The following is an 18201-nucleotide window of genomic DNA, read 5'->3' as shown; positions in this document are numbered from 1 at the left end:
GTGAAAGTGTTTGTGATTTTTTTTTTTTTTCATTGCAGAATCACAATGAAGTGGCTGGTAAAATGGGACCAGCTGGTTGAGCCCCACTTGGGTTGAACACAAGGTTTAATGCACTGAAACTACTTCCACTGGCATGTGGGGCTGGTCATATGCTTTTGATATGAAAACTCTTAACTGTAGCATGACAATTTAATTTCTTGTGTGAAACACATCTCACATCACAGCTTTTCCCCCACCTCTTTCTGTTTTGACAAAGCAAAGCAAGTTTGGGCTATTGTTGGTTCTCTTTGCCTTGTTTTTGTCTTTTTCCTGAATCTCATTAATATACAAGTGGTATTAAATAATAATGATGCCAGTAGTGACCTCTACAGTGTCTTGGTGTCTGCTCCCTTTTGCTTCCAGGAGCAGATGTTGTCTGTCTTTGTTTTCTGTCGCCAAATGGGGACTTTGCCCCTTTAACCTTTGATAAGGTGCCTTAATAGCCTCTAATGTGAGATTTTATCACAAGCCAAGTGAAGGATATCCGCCTCTTAGCTTTTATTAAACGTTCCCATCGTGTTTTACAGCAATTTAAGGAAGTCCAGTTTCCTCTGTCTTTTTGCAGGTGGTATTTTTCCCCTGCAGCCAGGTGAGCATCCGCCGTGGAGGGAGCACCCATGGACAGAGGTCCTGTCCAGAGCTCTGTCCTGGATGCTGCTCCAGCACTGAGCCCTAACCAACCTGCACCACAAACCAGTCAAACAGGGTGATGCTATGAATGATCAATGGGGTCCGACAAGACTCACCTGGACCCCGTTTTCCAGAGATTGCTGATGTGAGGCGGGGAGAGCGGTGTGTACACAAATGCTGCTGGGGTCTTGGTGCTTGTTCTCCTCTTGCTGTGTGCATGGCCAGGAGCCACTGGGTGCTTTTGCACCAGCAGTTAAACGCTGTGGTGCTGTAAATCTGCTCTAACACTTACTATGAAGAGACACCCTCGCTACGTCCTTCCCTTCCTCGTCCCTTTTGCAGCATTTCATACTTTGCTCCTGCACTCAGCCACCCCGAAAACCCCAAGGGAAAGTCCACCTCCCAGTTTCTACCTATTTATTTACCTGGGCATATACATGGCTCATATGAACAGCCATCAGCCCCGGGCTGAGGTGGTGAGGGCTCTCCCCGGGGCAGGCAGACTGCATTGCACCTTAGGTGAGAGTGTGCCTGGCTCCAGGAAGCCTTGTGGGCAATTTGGGAAGGTGGCACTTTGTGGCTGGGATGTGCCTGTGTGCTCTCCCATGGCCTCTTGCAGCATCAGGGGTGGCTTCTGCTGAATCCCCCTTGGCCTTACCCCCATCTCTCCTTAATTACATTGGATTTGGTATTCCCACCCCTGCCTTTGCTGTCTTGGCCTGTTTGACACCTTGCCATGTCACACCTGGGGAACATTTCATCAACACCCTTTCTTTTGCCAGGCTGGTGCAGCAGCAGGCACAGAAGAGCTGCTGTTTCTTACTGATCACCACATGGAAAATAAAACAAGCACACAGGGCTGGTTGATGCAGCAGCCTCTGCCACGCTCCCCTCAGCACTGCTGCCCAGCCCTCAAAGGAACCACCTCCTTCCCCCTCCAGACCTGGAATTTCACCTGTGCCGACAACACCTGCTTTGGCGGACAAGCCTCGTGCCTCGCACTGCCTGCTAGCACTCTCCTTGTGTCCCTCACCCTTTGTAAGGCTTTGTTTCCCCAAGCCACATCCTATCACACTGCACCTGGGCATCCCCAGAAATTTGCCACTTCCTGTGGCTGGGACATGCCCTGGGCAGAGCCGCTCCTGCCACGTGGTGGCACCGGCACAACCCCATTATCACCAGCACGGGGCTGCTTCAGCCCCATGCACAGCCCATACACCCTGTGCTTTCCTGTGCCAAGATTCTTGCCAAGGCTGCAGCCTATAAATAATCCAGGAGTTTCACCTCCTGCTCGGCTCCACACGCTGCCACCCTGCTTTGTTTCACAACGAGCGTGCGATCCCGCCAGCCAGACCTGCAGCCACCCGATACAGGCTCCCTTGGGATAAGCCTTGAACACTGACTTCCCAAATTACCGTCTGGAGCGATGGGTGCAGCCGAGCTGAGCCAGCAATCCTATTCCAGCTGCTGGCACCCGCTGAAACATCTGCCTCGCCTGCATCGTGCCTGTTGATGGAGCTGTGAGCAGCTCCCGGCATGTCATTTGGGAATATAAATTGAGTTCTTCCGAGCTGGAACCACCTGCTTCAGATAATTTCTTTGGCAAGGAGTCCTCTCTTGCTCTCCATCCAGGATTTTTGTGCCTCCCACCACTGCCAGCCCTATGCTGTTGCTGGTGGGGGGAGGTGGTATTGATGGGTGGGAGTTTAGGTGGATCCGTGGGGGAAATGTCCTGCTGCCAAAGCACAGCAGAGGGAAATGTGCTGTTTAAACCATGAAATTGTAGAATCACAGACTGATTTGGGTTGGAAGGGACCTTTAAAGTTCTTCTAGTCCAATCCCCCTCGCCATGGACAGCGACAACTTTCACTACAGCAGGTTTCTCAAAGCCCCATCCAACCTGGCCTTGAATACTTCTAGAGATGGGACATCCACTGCTTCCCTGGGCAGCCTGTTCCTGTGCCCCACCACCCTCATCACAAAAAACATCTTCCTTGTGTCCAATCTCAATTTACTCTCTTTCAGCTTAAAAGACCTCTCAGATCTGGCAGCAGGACTGATGCAGTGGCACTGGGGCTTCATCCGGAGGAGTTTGCCCAGATCCCATCAAGATGCAAGTGGGACATGCTCCTCTCCTCCAGCACTGATAGGCTGAAGGCCTCAGCTTGGATTCTGTCTTGCTTTAGGTGCTTGGGTTTTGAAGCATTGATGCTGAACTGAGGTTGGTTGGACACGGGAGTAGAGAAACAAGCAGCTCCCAAGGAAAACAGGCAGCTGTTGCAAGGATCAAAATGACCTCGGCAACCCTGCCTGTTCTGCCTGTGGGAAAGGAAGGGGGTGGGAGTAATGGGTGCTGCTGCCCCCAGCTTCCCTTTCCCTCCATAGAGTGACACACAGCACTCCAGGTCTGTCCCTGCCCCCAGTCCTTCTTCCACCCCAGCAGTACCCATTAGATGAGCATCTAATCCGGATCCAATAAACACACTTGAATTGTTGTCTGCCGAAATAGAGCTGGATCCCACCCGGAATTGTGCCAACTAGGCACCCAGACTTGAGCAAATGGGGAAAAGCTGTTTATACACCTAATTGTTGGGAAACAGGTGTAACATCATCAAAGCACTCTCAGGGCTGCAGGTGAGGTGCCCTGGAAGAGCCCAGGTGTGCCCGATGCGACCACTCATCTCCTCAGGGATAACCACTGTGCAATGGTGTATTTTTCCCTTTGGAAAAGCAAAAATAAACCAAACCCAAACGCCTTGGTGGTTTGCTGTCCTTGAGGGGTTGGATGTGAGCATGTTGCCATAAGAGTCTCATAACAGAGGAGGAACATAAACATCTGTCCTGCATCTCGTCCAGCCAGCAGGGAGAGGGGGGTTTGCAGAGCCGAGCCCGCAGGCAGCGGCTCCCCCAAGAAACTCCTGGAAAGCCCCTGATTTATATGCACCAAGAGATGCAAAGGCTGTTTCACTGGAATGATTGATATTGGAGCTGCCAGGAGGTGAGACCCCTCTGGTGGGACTGGCTGGGACGTGGGGGTGGATGGAGGAGGGTGAAGCAGCCTCTGTACCCCCAAATTCAGCCCTGTGCTCAGCAGACGAGACCAGCAGTAGTGGGAAGCACTGTAGGGTGGTGCTCCACATCATCCTAAAGGATTTTTTTTCCAGCATTTAAAAGAAAAAAACACCAGAACAGATAGGGAGAGCAATGATCACCCATCAAATCTTCCAATTTCTCCGTTTATTTCTCATCCCCTGCAACTGTTTCTTTTCCCACCCCCACCCCCCCTTTCTTCCTGTGCAGCCAGTTTCAAGTGTGTTTTCCCAGGATTTGTGCCCAGGATTGGCATTAAGTAAACTCTCCACAGCAACATCCACCTTTGCAGGACCTCACACTCGGGTAGTGGGATAGGGCCATGGAAGGGGGCAAATGCTTGGAGCGGCTTGGGGATCCCTGGGGAGAGGCATCCCTCTGGGTGAAGTATTTTCCCATGCAGATGGGAAAGCAAAGGTGCTTGGGGGAGCAGCGAAGCAAAGACCAGCAAACAGCCTCAGCAGTGACTGTTTTGATTTCCAGAAATGCAATTAACACCTGCCCCGATGCAACTCCACTCCAGAGAGCGAACCAGCAGGAAAGAGCTGCTCTTCCCAAAGGCAAAGTGTTGCCCCAAGCCCTGTCCACTGCTTGCTTGAGTGATGCCTGTGGAGCCCAAAGGAGTCATAGAAGAGCCAAGTCTGAGTGTTGTTTTTAACTCAGTTTTTTTATTTAATCCAAGCTGTAGAGCCAAACCTTACTATGACTAATATTCTTAGCACTGTCTCTATGTCTATGGTGTAAGTGATGGGTCAGGGAATAGATGTGGGCTCAAAAAAATGGGGGTTTTCCCTTTTACTTGTGGGTTAGTTTAATCTGTGTGGCTCTGCAAAAGCTGCTGTGGATGTCAGAGCGTGAGCAGTGGATGTGGGATGGGTGGACTGCAGCAGAGAAACACAGAGGGCTGTGGCAGGTCTGCTTGTGCCACTTAAACTGCCACCAAACCTCAGCTTCACATGCACCTCCTGACACTCAGCAGAAAGTGCCAGGGACAGAGCATGGAACCCTTCCCAGTCTTACCAGTTTGGACAAAAACTCCAGGCACAGGAACAGCTCTAGCTCATTGAATCACAGAATGGTTTGGGCTGGAAGGAACCTTTAAAGGTCATCTGGTTCCAACCCTGCTGCCATGAAAAGGGACATCTTCACCTAAAACAGGTTGTTCAGAGCCCCATCCAACCAGCCCTTGAATTTTTCCAGGGATGGGGCATCTACCACCTCTCTGGGCAACCTCTTCAGTGTTTCATCACACTCATTGTAAAAAATATCTTCATATCTAGTCTGTGATGCCCCAGGTGATCTTTGTGGTGCATCACAGAGTTGGGGAGGGGGGTCCTGTACAGCTGGTGCTGCTGCCTTGCATTGCACCCCCAGCATCCCATGCGACCATTGGCATGTCTGGGATGGGCAGGGTTTGCTCCAAGGCACTCCCCACTGCCAGGAGACCCCTGCAAAGCTCACGAGAGTCCAAATATCCTTGTTGAGTGAGTCGACCGCTCTTAGAAGCAAAGATAATGCTTTAGAGGTGATCTTGAACAGGGGACACTATTCCAGTGAGTTATAGACCAATGAGGCAGAGTTCGGAGTAGAAAATTGCTTTTAAGTTCAGCCATTTAAGATACCAGCATCAGTTTTGCTTCTAAAACTTCCCGAGTGTGAGCAAGAATCACCTCACCCACCCACACTCACTAAATATTTAGTCATTTTTAACAAGTTAAACAAAGCCCTTTGATTGGATTTATGCTAATGGCTCCTCCGTAGGCATTTCTGATTCATTTACATTTCATTTTAAAATTGCCTGTGTACATTGCTGATTCTCACCAACACCATTAGCAGATAAAAGGAACAAGTAACGGGTCACAGACGCCACAAGATGGCAATAGTTGAAGAGCAATTTGTTTCTGGAGGAAGAGATCCGGTGTTCCGCGGCGAACCCTCCCTGTAAGGGCAGCGCTGCCTGTGCATTAACCTTCGCACTCGCAGGAGGGCTTGGGGGACGAAAGCAAAGTGGTTTGTGTCGGGGTGGGTGGGTTCATCTTCCCCCCACTCCCCGGGGAAGCAATGGAGGAGGACAGAGAAGATGTGAGGGCTGTTCAAGGTCGGCCCAGCAGTGTTCTGCCTCATGGTTTCAAGGACCAAAACTTGCAGCATGAAGCATGCTGGTACATGGAGCCTCTGAGTCCTGTCTCTAGGTGCCAAGGCTGGGTTTCCCTGGGTCAGAGCCTCTTGGGTAGGTGGCATCTGGGGTGTTGCTGTGCTAGCATCCTGTGTGCATCTACAGCACCTGATTTGTGGGGTCAGGAGAAGAGCTCTCAGCCCCACAGCAACCCTAGACCCAACACAGAGGGGGTTTCAGTGGATAGGAGTGTCTCTGACTCCTATCTCCTGTCTCCTGACAGAGATAAGACCTTGGTGAGCCACACTGCCACCTGATTACTCTTCACACAGTGTTGGACCCTGTATGACATACAAGCCTCATGTTCAGGGCTTCTGGATGGCCTTTAATACATTGCCCTACACTTTGCCCTCTAAATTGGAGAGATATGGAGGAGCTGTTAGGTGGATAAGGAATTGACTGGGTGGCCTTATCCAAAGAGCTTGATCAAACATTTCATGTCCACATGGAAAGGAGTAAGGAGTGGTGTCCCCCAAGGACTCGTACTGGGACTGGTACTATTTAATATCATCATCAATGACACAAACAGTGGTTTCTAGGGCACCCTCAGCAGGTTTGCAGATGACACCAGGCTGAGTGGTGTGGATGATGTGCTGCAGGGAAGGGGATGCCATCCAGAGGCGCCTTGGCAGGCACGAGGAGTGGGTCCAACTGAACATTGTGAAGTTCAACAAAGCCAAGGACAAGGTGCTGCACCTGGGTCAGGGCAATCCCCAGGGATGCTACTCCTCCGGGATGGGTGCTGTGGGCCCGCGTGTGGGTGACCCATGGCCAAGGCAGAAGGTCTTCTCAAAGGAGACCTTAAATGAGAGATGGGGAATGATCCATCACGCTCAGTGGAGGGCAGTGGAGCTCATTTCTGCAGTGAATTATAAAAATCTTTGTTAATGCATTAACAAAATCTTTGTTAATGCATGGGGGTTTGGCACTCTATGCTGTCCAGGTGATGAAGCCAGGAAGATGATGCCCTGTTGAGCAGGGGAGCCAGGAGATGGAGGAGGTCTGGTGGAAGCACCCAGAACTCCATCTCTGTGGGATGCAGCACATCCTCTACCATGTCCTGGCTCCCCTTCCTGGGGACTGGCAGCAGCACCTGGGTGTTCAGGGTAGGCATGGGCTGCTCAGAAGCCTCTGCCTGTGTTTTAGCCATGGAGGAGGGAGCGAGGGCAGCAGGATCCCCAAGCAGGGTGTCTTCATGGTGTCAGATCATGTGTGGTATCCTGGACCAGAGGGATAGAAAGGACAAATACATGGCAAGTCACCAGGTGTCACTGATGCTGTCCTGTTGTTTGGCCAGGATGTGGTGGTTGGGCCAATTTTATGCAGGCAAAGGTTTTTTCTAACCCTGAGGCAAACCCCATTCCCTGCAGGGTGTCCAGCCCAGTCTGGGTGTCCTTAGCTTTCCCCACAGCATCATCCCAGTATGGGCAGAGTGGATGGAGATGTAGGAAGCAGATAACCTACTGCTGCTGCCAGCATCAGATCAGGGAGGTGAAGGTGTCTGGGCTTTGGGGACTGAGCCATCACTAGGAAAAGTCAAGAAAACAAAGGGTGGGTGGTGCCACCAGCCAAAAAGTGGGTCGGATGCTGTGGGCAGGACCCACCACAGCTGTGTCAGGAGTCAGGGATGTGGCAGCAGGGAGAGCTGGGCTCTGGGTTCACGTGCAGGAGCTCAGGGAAAGGGAAATCAGGAGGGAGCAGAGGTCCAGCTAAGAGCAGAGCAGTTTACACACATCCCCTGTGCCGTGATGAATGGAGACATGAGATACAGTCGGTGAATCCTGAAATCTCTCGGGATTAAATGATTACATTAATCTTTGCTTTCCCTAAGCCGCAGTAATGGCAATAGCCACATGCTGGTTCCAGTCCAGAGCCATCAGCGCTGACTTCACGGTGACTCGTTGGGCAGCTGGCACAGCTCACAGTGTCCTGACGTGCAAATGCCCCCTCGTCCCTCTCCAGCCCACACTCACTTTCACCTGGTGACTCTGGGGCAGTGCTGGGCACGGGGCAAAAGCAGAGCAGGGATACTGTGCTGTGGAAGCATTGCTGCCAGTGAGGCTTCTTTTAAAGTCTCATGGACCGATTTCCTTTGCTGGAGTGCAGGAGCACCTCCCAGTCTGTGCACGTGCCGTCCATATGATGGTTTGCTGAACCACCCTGGGGCAGGGAAGGCCCTCCAGGCCACCTGAAGGTCAGTGGATGGCAGAGCTACATGGCTTGGCCTTTTCCATCCACCCTGACCTGCCCAGGCATCACCTAAAAATGACATTTCTCCTGAGCGAGTTGGTGATGGAAATGACCAGGGGACATCCCTGGCCATGGTGATGGCTGCCACCCCAAGCTGGCCCCATGGCCACGCTCCAGAAGGAGCCACGGGCCAGTGTGGTTGTGTCACCTGTGATGGCTCTTGCTGGGCAGAGGTGGATGAAGCTCTTCATCCCATACTGCTTGGTAGCTTCGGGGTCAACTGTGGTGTTGTGAACACTTTAAAATATAGTTATGTTGGATTCCTCTACACCTCTGAGGATCTGGGTGGAGGAAGGAGCCGGTGCAGAAACACAAAGGGTGTGTGTCCCCCATTTCCAAATTCTGCCACTATCAGCTATTTTCTGCCCTCACTAGCAGTCAGGCATAACAACATATGCATGGAGGGGAGGAGAAAAAGCTCATGGAATTATTATGGGTTTTTTTGAGCCCAGAATTGATGTTTACACACCAGAGCTAAATTATTTATACACATAATGTTATAGGTTTCACATCGGTGGCTTTTATTAGCAGTCGACGGATGAGAAATCATACCTGACCTACTTGTACAAACCTCTCTTGTGCTTCTCTGTGATGACAGTGTGGCAGGAAGGGGTGAAGGTCCTCACCCCAGCCCAGCTGTGGGGATGCTCGAGCAGTGGGAGAGCCAATGGAGGGAGAAGGGCTATCTCAGCGCCTCCTACAAGGCACTTTGCTCCTTTAGATTTAGGGGAGAACAAGCACAAAGGGGTTATTTTTCTTGCAAAATCCTGGCTACATCTGTTTCTCTAGGAGGCTCCACAGGTTTTTTTCCTGGGACCATGTCCCCTCCCTTCCCCAGCAAAGGAGAGACGTGCTTCCCAGTGAGACCTCAGCAGAAGGGAGATTTTTGGGGGTGAAGTTTTCTCTACTGGAGGGGTGACTGCATCAGGACCATCCATCCCCAACCCACTCTGATGTGACAGCCTGCGTTTCCCCCAAAAGACTCAGCCAGCCGTTTCTAAACCAACATGTCACAGGCACCTGAGATGACTTTCTTCTTGTCTTGCAATTAATGCATTTTTTATAAAGCCCAGGCTCCAGTTTCCTTTCATGTTACCAGGAGGATATCCTTTTTCCTCTTCAGCTTCAGAAGGATTTTTTTCAGCCCAAGTATTAATCTCCAGTGTCCTGCACACAGGACAGAGGGATGAATGGCCCAGCAAGGATGCTGGAGCTCGGCTGGAGCTCATGTGTGGGTGCTGATGATGGCACTGGCTCCATCCTAAAGCTGTTTCAACAGGTGAAACTGCAGCCTGGCAGCAGTACATTCTGGTGGCTTTGCAGCACAGATGAGATTTAGTGCCTTGCAAATTGCAGCACATAGCAACATTTCTTGCTCATAATTGTAGCTTAAATACAATTTAAAGTGCTCCACTTCAATGTTACAAATAACAGTGTATTTACCTGCCCCCTTTTTTAAAAAAAACAAGCCAAACAAAGCCACACTTTAGCATCCTGGCCTTTATCAGCAATAGTGTGTCCAGCAGGATCAGGGCAGTGATTGTTGCCCTGTACTCAGCACCTGAGGCTGCACCTTGGATCCTGGATTCAGTTTTGGGGCTCTTCCTACAAAAAAACATTGAGGTGCTGGAGCATGTCCAGAGAAGGGCAACAGAGTTGGTTAAGGGTCTGGAGCACAGGTCTGATGAGAAGCAGCTGAGGGAGCTGGAGGTGTTTAGGCTGGAGAAAAGGAGGCTCAGGGAGGACCTTGTCACTCTCTAAAACTCCCTGAAAGGAGGTTGTAGCTAGCTGGGAGTCAGTCTCTTCTCCACACTAACAACCAACAGGACAAGAAGAAATGGCACCAGGGCAAGTTTGGATTGAATATTAAGAAAAATTTCCTCCCTGAAAAGGTTGTCAAGCACTGGCACAGGCTGCTCAGGGAAGTGGAGATACCATCCCTGGAGGTATTTACAAGACGTGTAGGTGTGGCACTTGGGGACATGGTTTAGAGGTGGGCTTGGCAGTGCTGGGTTAGTGGCTGGAACTGATCTTAAGGGTCTTTTTTAATCTAAAGGATTCCATGATTATATGATTGGGGATGGATGGAAAAATGGATATAAAACTGGACATGACCCAGCAACGTGAAATCACAGCCCAGAAATCCAGCTGTATCCCAGGCTGCATCACAGCAAGTGTGGCCAGCGGTTTGAGGGAGGTGAGTCTGTCCCTCTAACTGGCTCTGATGAGACCCCACCTAAAATGCTGTATCCAATTCTGGAGTTCCCAGATATGAAACCATTGGAGCAGGTCCAGAGGAGGCCACAAAGATAATCAGAGAGCTGTAGCACCTCTCCTGTGGAGACAGGCTGAGAGAGTTGGGGTTTTTCAGCCTGGAGAAGAAAAGGCTCTGGGGAGACATAGCAGCTTTTCAATACTTAAAGCGAGGTCATAAAAAAGACGGAGAGGGACTTTTTACTGGGGCCTGCAGTGACAGGACAAGGGACAACAATTTTAAAGGAAAAGAGAGTAGAGTTAGATTAGATATTAGAAAGAAATTCTTCACTGTGAGGGTGGTGAAGCACTGGCACAGGTTGCCCACAGAAGCTGTGAATGCCCCATCTCTGGAAGTGTTCAAGAGAAGGTTGGACGGGGCTTTGGGAAACCTGGTCTAGTGTAAGATGTCCCTGCCCACGGCAGCGGGGTTGGAACTTTAAAGGTCCCTTCCAACCCACGCCATCCTGTGATCTATGGCTCAGATGCTCTTTCCATACTCCTCAGTGGGGAGGGCCTGCACTAACTTGTGCCATGCCACAGGGATGCAACACATGCACCCAGCTCCAGCTGATCCGTGCAGCCGCCAAAATGTTAAGGAAACTCTCACCAGACTTTTTACCAGCAGTGTTTCCCTAGCACTCCTTATATAAAGCCAAAAAGGTGTGGCGAGCCACTCTTTCACTCCACTGGCTCCTTGTAATTGACGGAAGATTACCAGGAACGTGTTTTTGCAGGAAATATTTTCTAAGGCTAAACAACATTTGATGAGGGTGTGATAATGAATTACCAAGCATATATCTTTGCCGCTACTCCAAATTATGAGTGTTGGTTTGTCCTTCCCTTGTGTTGTTTCCATAGAAGCAGAGCTTAACCTTTTAAGTGCAGATCACAAAGGCACCTAATTCAAGTAAAATTAGACTTCAAGCGTATCAGTACTTAATACTCAAGAGTTATTATGTGACTGGATATAGATGTTGTTGTGATTGGCAGGGAGCATGGTTTCCGGCTGAGCCAGCTGGAAAAACAGCACTGTGGTGGAAACTTTTAAGGTTTTCCTAGACTTTTCCCTGTGTAGTCCACTAATTGCCAGATAATTCCTCTAAAATATGTGAATCCAGCACAGAACACAGGAACGCACACGCAATTAAAGTTATTTATTGTAGGTTTTCTTTTCTGAACTGACAAAGAGGATTTCCCAGAGATCGGCAACACAACACAATGTTATACACCATTTCACAACTAGTCCCTTGTCGCTTTATTAAGAACATAGTAATTTAAAAATATCTAAATATTTACATATTAATAAAACATATATACAGAAGATTGAGACATTTTTACCTAAATATGGAATGATTTTTTTTTTCTTCTCTCTAATAAACCCTATAAAAAGATTTCTGAAGAAAGTCTGAACAGTAGTCACAGTAAGTAAACACAAATGCAATCTTCCAAATTTACAAAATGCTGATTTCCTTGCTGAAGGGTTACGATACGGACACGACGGACTGGAGCCCCCTGCCCAATGCAGGCAATTCCAAGCCACGAAGGAAGGAAAGACTCAAAATTTAAGGTTTGCAGTGCACATTCAATCTATTCCACAGTTTCAGAGAGAATATGGTCATTCCTAAAAGTCCATGGAAGGTGGGTGGGGAAGGGCTGGGAGCCTGGTTTCTCAGGTGCCAAGAGAACAAACCATTCCCGTTGGCTTCAGTGTTATTTGTGGGTATTCTACAACATCCGAGAAATGAGCTTTAGGGTTGTTAAAAAAAAAAAGATTAAGTATTTTGAAAACCATCCCACTTTGTAATAGCACTTCTGTTGAGACACTCAAAAGGCCAAATAGTTTCCAAAAAAACAAATGTACCTAAGATACACACAGGGAAAGGAAACACAATGGTAAAGGCTCTAGCACGCTGTCCCTCGAATTCCAGCAAACATGCTCAAACTACCTGGTGATCGACAGGTGTTGCAGGCAAAACTGTCTAGATTTTTTCCCAACATTTTTAAAGTGAATTTAGTGCTGATGAAAGGTGCAGAAGTGAAGGTTCGCATGGAGGGCTGTGTACAGTTTTACCTCAGCCCTGACCTGAAAGGACCGACCCTTTCCACGTCTAAGAGGGTAGTGCAATTTCTTGATCGATTCACTCAGCTGCTGAGATATCAACACAGTGCCAGTCGAAAGGTGACTTTTTTTTTAAAAACAGGTGAATATTGTCACCAAGGGAAGTGGCTGAAAAATCACAGTGAGCAGACTCGCTTCCTGGAAATTGAAAAATGAACACATTTTGAGATTGAGGTGATAGGGCAAGCTGGGGGGAACAGTGAAGGGAGAATGACCACCTCCAGCAATCTGCTCTACAAAGATGCTCGAGAGCCACTGCACAAGGACCATGTAGGGGAAATTGAGGAATAGCTTCTCCTTGCTGTAACTAGGAGACTGCTAGGAGGAATCTGGCTTTATTTCCACCTAAATCCAGCAAGGACTTTTTAATCACAGCTGTGTATGACTGGTCATTGGTACCGCAGCAGCCAGGAAAGGAAAAGTGGGTCTGCAGAAGCAAAGGGCTTCGGCAAATCAAGTGCTCATCAAGACCCCAGGGTTCACGATGGAGAGAGATGCTACCCTGGTCCCTGGGGGCAGGAAGAGTCACCACTTCTGCGTGGCTTAGGATGAAACACTGCTGGCAAGCATACAATCATGTGGAAAAATACAATCATGGAGGAAAAAAAAAAGGCAAGAGAACAACTTCAGAGTGGATGCCCCGCTAATTCAGTAATGCATTGGATATGGAGGGAAATCACCTTTAATTAAGATGGAGAACAGTGAAGCAATCTGGCGGTTTTACACGGAAAACGCATGGAAACAACACAAACTTGTAAGGAAAACTGTATGGATGTCCATATCCTCCAGTATGCTGAAGTTCTCATGCCGAGCTTGCGAGAATGTTATTGACAGGAGAGGGTGTTTCTATCCGCTAAGAACACTGATGTGAAATTCAAACTGAAAAATCTGGGTTTGCATCTAGCAGATGATCTGTTGTGGTGTCGAAAAGGTTACCTGGAGGGAGAAAGAGTTTGAAGAAATAGGTTAAACACCCATAAAAATTTAACATATCAGTAATTTGCAACAAAAAAGGTGATATTTTAGAATTATGGAAATTACGTATTTGAGTTTTAACTTTAATTTTGTGATGGGGCTGAACTGCTGGTGTGCACACAGGCAGAGGCTGCTGAGTTCCATTTAGAGTAGAGCTCAATTGGCTAAATAAAAGCAAATTAAATAGATTTTTTTGAATACAAAATTTGCCAGTGAAGTTTTTCACACAACACACAGTGCAGCCCATTTCAGCGCTGCACCACGCTCTGGCACAAACTGCACTGTGATGCTCACCCCTTTGAAGTTACGGTTCTGAAGAAGTGAAAAAAGCACCACATGAATTTTAAACCTGGAGTACGTACTTCAAGATCTTATTTGGAAAAAAAAAAAACCAAACATTCCACAGCAGTTTAAATGCATATGGGAGAATACATATATATATATATATATTATATATATATATAAAAGGTGCACAGTATGATTATATTCCATCTTTTTTAAAGCACTTTAAGAATATGCTTTTTCTAAACAGAACAATGAAAAGATGGACAGAAGAATTACGACAAGAGCGCTAAGAACACAGGGCAAATAGAAGACAGACATCAATCAGCCTGAGAGGCAAATACACCCCAATGAAAAGCAAAGACTCATACAATCACACATTGAAAGGATAAAGATTTATATTACAATAAAGGATTTATATTTAAGGTTTCAAAAAGGGTTTTTCTTGCCTCCAAGTTTCGTTTTCTTGATATTGTATTTCAAGAGAAAAGGAGACAACCTGTATAGAATTGGATTGTTGCTGTTTTCTTATCATCTGTTTCTTTACCAAGAGATTGCTCTCATCTTTTCACAAAGCTGTATCACCCCTAGACCTGAGGATTGGGATGTTAGTGTTTCAGCTTCCTTTAGGGATATCAAAATTCTTTCTCTTCTTGAAATTAACCCCAGCATGGAGAAACTACACAAACTCTCAGCTCAGCTGTGGTCCAAGGAGGGCTCCCTCATGGTCCTATATCTGCCTATATCTTTCAAATTGAATTTTTGAGATAAGGATTCAAGAAAAGGGTGTTTCAGCTGGCTTACATTTGTTTCCACATGCAGAACTTATGGGTTATGCCTTCCTTTTCAAATACAAAATTCAGATCCTTCACAGAAACTGTAGATCAAAATAAGATGAGCCTTTTTGCAATACCAAATTAGATAGAAAGATTCTAAAAGCTGCCACATTGTCATCCTGATAAAGATCTATCTCACACCTTCTAGGTATCCTGTATCACTGGGAAACTACTCACTCTGCCCGTTTAGCCTGCAATAATTACCCCTGGAGCTGTCTGTTCTGTCTCAGCTCAGGTCTGGATGCAGCCTTTAGCTTTTGGTAGGTGCAAAAGCTGGAACTCTGCAAGACCTGAGCTTTGATAACATTTGTTACAGAAAATTTTTCTAGTATTTTCTTGAGATTTATTTGTCAAAGGACCAAAGTTCTCAGCAAGTTTAACTGCCACAGTTCTTGCAATTTATTTTAAACATCCTTCAATCAACAGCCTTTAAAGCCAAGGCCCTCTAAGTGTGGAGGGTGATTTTACAATGGGAGCATCATTTCTGCTCTGAAGTGCTAAAATATAATTGGGAAAAAATGTCTTCCTCAGTTTTATGAGGATATACCATCTCCATTTTTTACCAGGCTTTTGAGTTCCAAAAGAGAGTTCTGAAAACAAAACACCCCCTGATCTCCTCAGAGCCCAGGACTTTGCTAATTGTGGGCACAGAGGGAGCTGGTTCAAACCAGGCTGTGTGCACCTGCACCAGTGAACTGCGCTCAGAGCCCGGTCCTGCTGGCACCAAAGGAGAGACACCTCCAAATGCAACTGGAGCTGACTCTCCCCTCCCTTTGGAAGCAGTCCTCTTCCCACCAATAATGAAGAGAGCTGAGAGCAACCACACCTCTCACTGAGGTGTCCCAAATGAAGTCTCAGCCAGAGGGTGTGATCCAAAACTGTGCTGATTGAGGCATTTCAGCATTGCTATTCCACATATATCCAGATCTTCTTCATGCCACCAGTGTCATAGGCAGGACTGACAGAGCCAGAAACACAGATTAAAGGTATCTGATTTTTTCCATTTTTTTTGTCACCAACATTTGCCATTGATTCAAATAATTCTCTCTAGGGTGCTTTTCCTTCACAAGTCTTTTCAGTTACAGAAGATCGAGACAGCAACCATTCACAGATAGCTTCTATCTTTTCTCCCCATCCAGTCTCCTGCAAGATCCCCTCAAGCAACCCAATTCACTGGTTTTATTGTACCAACACACCAGGTTAACCACTGATGACTGGATCATTTAGGTTGGAAAAGACCCTCAAGATCATCAAGTTCAATCATTAACCCAGCACTGCCAAGCCCACCAATAACCATGTCCCCGAGTGGCACACCTACATGCCTTTTAAATCCCTCCAGGGGCAGTGACTCCACTGCTTCCCTGGGCACCCTGTTCCAATGCTGGAAAACCCTTTCAGAGAAGAAATTTTTCCTGAGTCCATGATTTATCTGCAACCAAGGCCCATTGCACCAGGCACTGTACAAACACACAGTCAGAGAGCCTTTTCCCTGAAGATTTTTCAAGCTGAACAGAGAAGACACCTGAATGAATTTTTCTTTAAAGAATCTGTCAGTAACACTTCTTTATAAAACTAGCTGTACTAAAACACGGAAAGACCTCTGTAACAGTCATATCCCATCTCTTTTGCTATTCCTTAATAGAAAGCATCTGTATTTTGATTCATAATAATTACTGTCATTATACTGTCTGTATATCACTTTAGATATTTTGCTTCCAACAACAGTATGATATGACAGGGGTATGTACTATAAAGAGGCACTTGCACACATATAATAATGGGTGTGAGTCAAACACTTGGCTTACAGCCTGTGAGCATCACTTCCCCCCCAGTGCAATCTGCACTGGTTTATTTAGGCATTCTTCCATGGGTACTATGGAGTAGTACGAATCACAAACAAGTGTTCCAGCTGAGAAACTGCATGCATGAATGCTCAAAGGTGCACAGGCAAGCATACCACAATGGTGATTTGCTGTGGAGAGGAAAGGGTGTCGCCTTCTCTACCACAACCCTCTCAGCACCCTCATTTCCACCCCTGATGAGCGACACAAGTAGTAACTACAGAAGCCGCGCTCAAAGAAACGCGCAGCAAACCGCCACTTCTGCTCCTTAATGTGATTACCAGAGCGATGAAAAGATAACACTGCGTCGCATTAGCAACCTTTATGAGGGTCCTCTCGCAGCGGAATTGCTTCCCTCCCTGATAAAAGAAACGAACAGGATGTCACTTGGAAGAGACCTTTCAAGCCAGAGCTTCCTGCATCCATTATCAGGAGCGCACCCTGAAATGTTATTCAGCGGCTGGCCAGGAAAGCAGCGCGGCAGATCCCAGGCAGCGCGTGCTCCCAGCCCCCGCTGGGACCATGCCAGAACCAGACTAAAGCTGCTTGTCCTCCCAACTGCTCCGCTGGTCCTACTCCTTAGTAACTGCACGTGCTCCGACAGCGCTCCACGGCTGGCAGCTGCTGCTCCTGCACACAGCCTCGGTGTGTGAGAGCTCCTTCTCCAGCCCTCAGGCAATTAGGGATTAGGGAGCCCTTGCACAAGAGACAGATGCTGTGATGGTTACTGGTGGTCTGTCCTCCCCACAGCTGTCAGGTACTGTGCCATGTGCTCAGCAACCCAGTTATCAGCCCTGTCCTGCTCCTCACAGCAATGGAATCGCTCATCTCCAACCACTCTTCATTGTTGCACCTTAGAAATAGCATAAAACTGCAGTATAACCCTTGACTCTATTTGTCTGCTTAAGACCCTCCCTCCTTTTAATTTGGCTTTAGGGATAAGGGGCATCATCTCGGTGAAATTACAGGGAAATGACTCTGAAATGCAGGGAAATGACCATCTCCCCAGACTCTGGCCCCACTGCATTTTCAGAGGATGGCAGCTCAGCTCCTGTCATCAGGGCACCTATAGATGACTGACTTTTAATGAGAGGGTGCTTCAAATTTCAGTCTCGGCTTGTCTTGATTTCAACACCAAATGCAACAGCGCACAAATATGTTATTTCCCAGTCCACACAGCTAGAAAGCCAAGCTGCTGTTTAGCAACTGTCAAGCTTTTAAGGCCGGGTGGCTGCACTTCCAAGAATAAGTAAACCAACACTTAACTAGCATATAAATATCTCTGCAATCCTTCTGTGAGTCCAAGATATTTTTGCTAATAACTTGGACAACTGAACAGATGCTGAACACATTACAAATTATTGTGTTTGTCCCTACTGATAACTCTGTTAAAAAATAAAAAGTACTCCCAGAAATATCAGGGATGAGCACAAGTCCCTATCTGGCATAAGAAGGGTAACTTACTGGCCTTATTAGCTTAGCTGCTCCCATGCACCTTGAGGTTTTATGAATATGAAACTGAGGGGAAAATGTTAAGATTCTGATGCATTTGTTTTTTAATACAGGTCACTCAAAACTTTAGATAGGAGAGTCCTGTGTGCAATTACCCAGCTGTACACGGCAAGCCAGGATTACTGAAAACTGCTTCTGTGCCATAAATAAACAAACACACATACTGGAGGCTGATAAAAATTTTAATGCATTTTA

At 47.4% G+C, this 18201-nt stretch overlaps 1 protein-coding gene across 7 annotated transcripts in view; it reads right to left on the bottom strand.

Annotated features, from left to right (window-relative positions):
• Nucleotides 1-11581: 11581 nt before the first annotated feature.
• The window catches only part of BEND7 (BEN domain containing 7), a 46953-nt gene continuing 40333 nt past the window's right edge, over nucleotides 11582-18201 (bottom strand). For 3 of the 7 annotated variants that reach the window (XM_064656475.1, XM_064656482.1, XM_064656479.1), the window contains 2 exons: nucleotides 16815-16853; nucleotides 13225-13496 (listed from right to left, as the gene is read on the bottom strand). In XM_064656475.1, the coding sequence (XP_064512545.1) occupies nucleotides 13435-13496; nucleotides 16815-16853 (101 nt within the window). In that variant the 3' untranslated portion in view covers nucleotides 13225-13434. Of the gene's footprint in view, nucleotides 13497-16775; nucleotides 16854-18201 lie in introns of all 7 variants that reach the window. The other 4 variants (XM_064656476.1, XM_064656480.1, XM_064656477.1 and 1 more) reach the window with 3 other exon arrangements.

Source organism: Pseudopipra pipra, chromosome 5, assembly GCF_036250125.1.
Source record: "Pseudopipra pipra isolate bDixPip1 chromosome 5, bDixPip1.hap1, whole genome shotgun sequence".
Lineage (NCBI taxonomy): Eukaryota > Metazoa > Chordata > Aves > Passeriformes > Pipridae > Pseudopipra > Pseudopipra pipra.
This window is presented reverse-complemented; position numbering and strand designations above follow the sequence as displayed.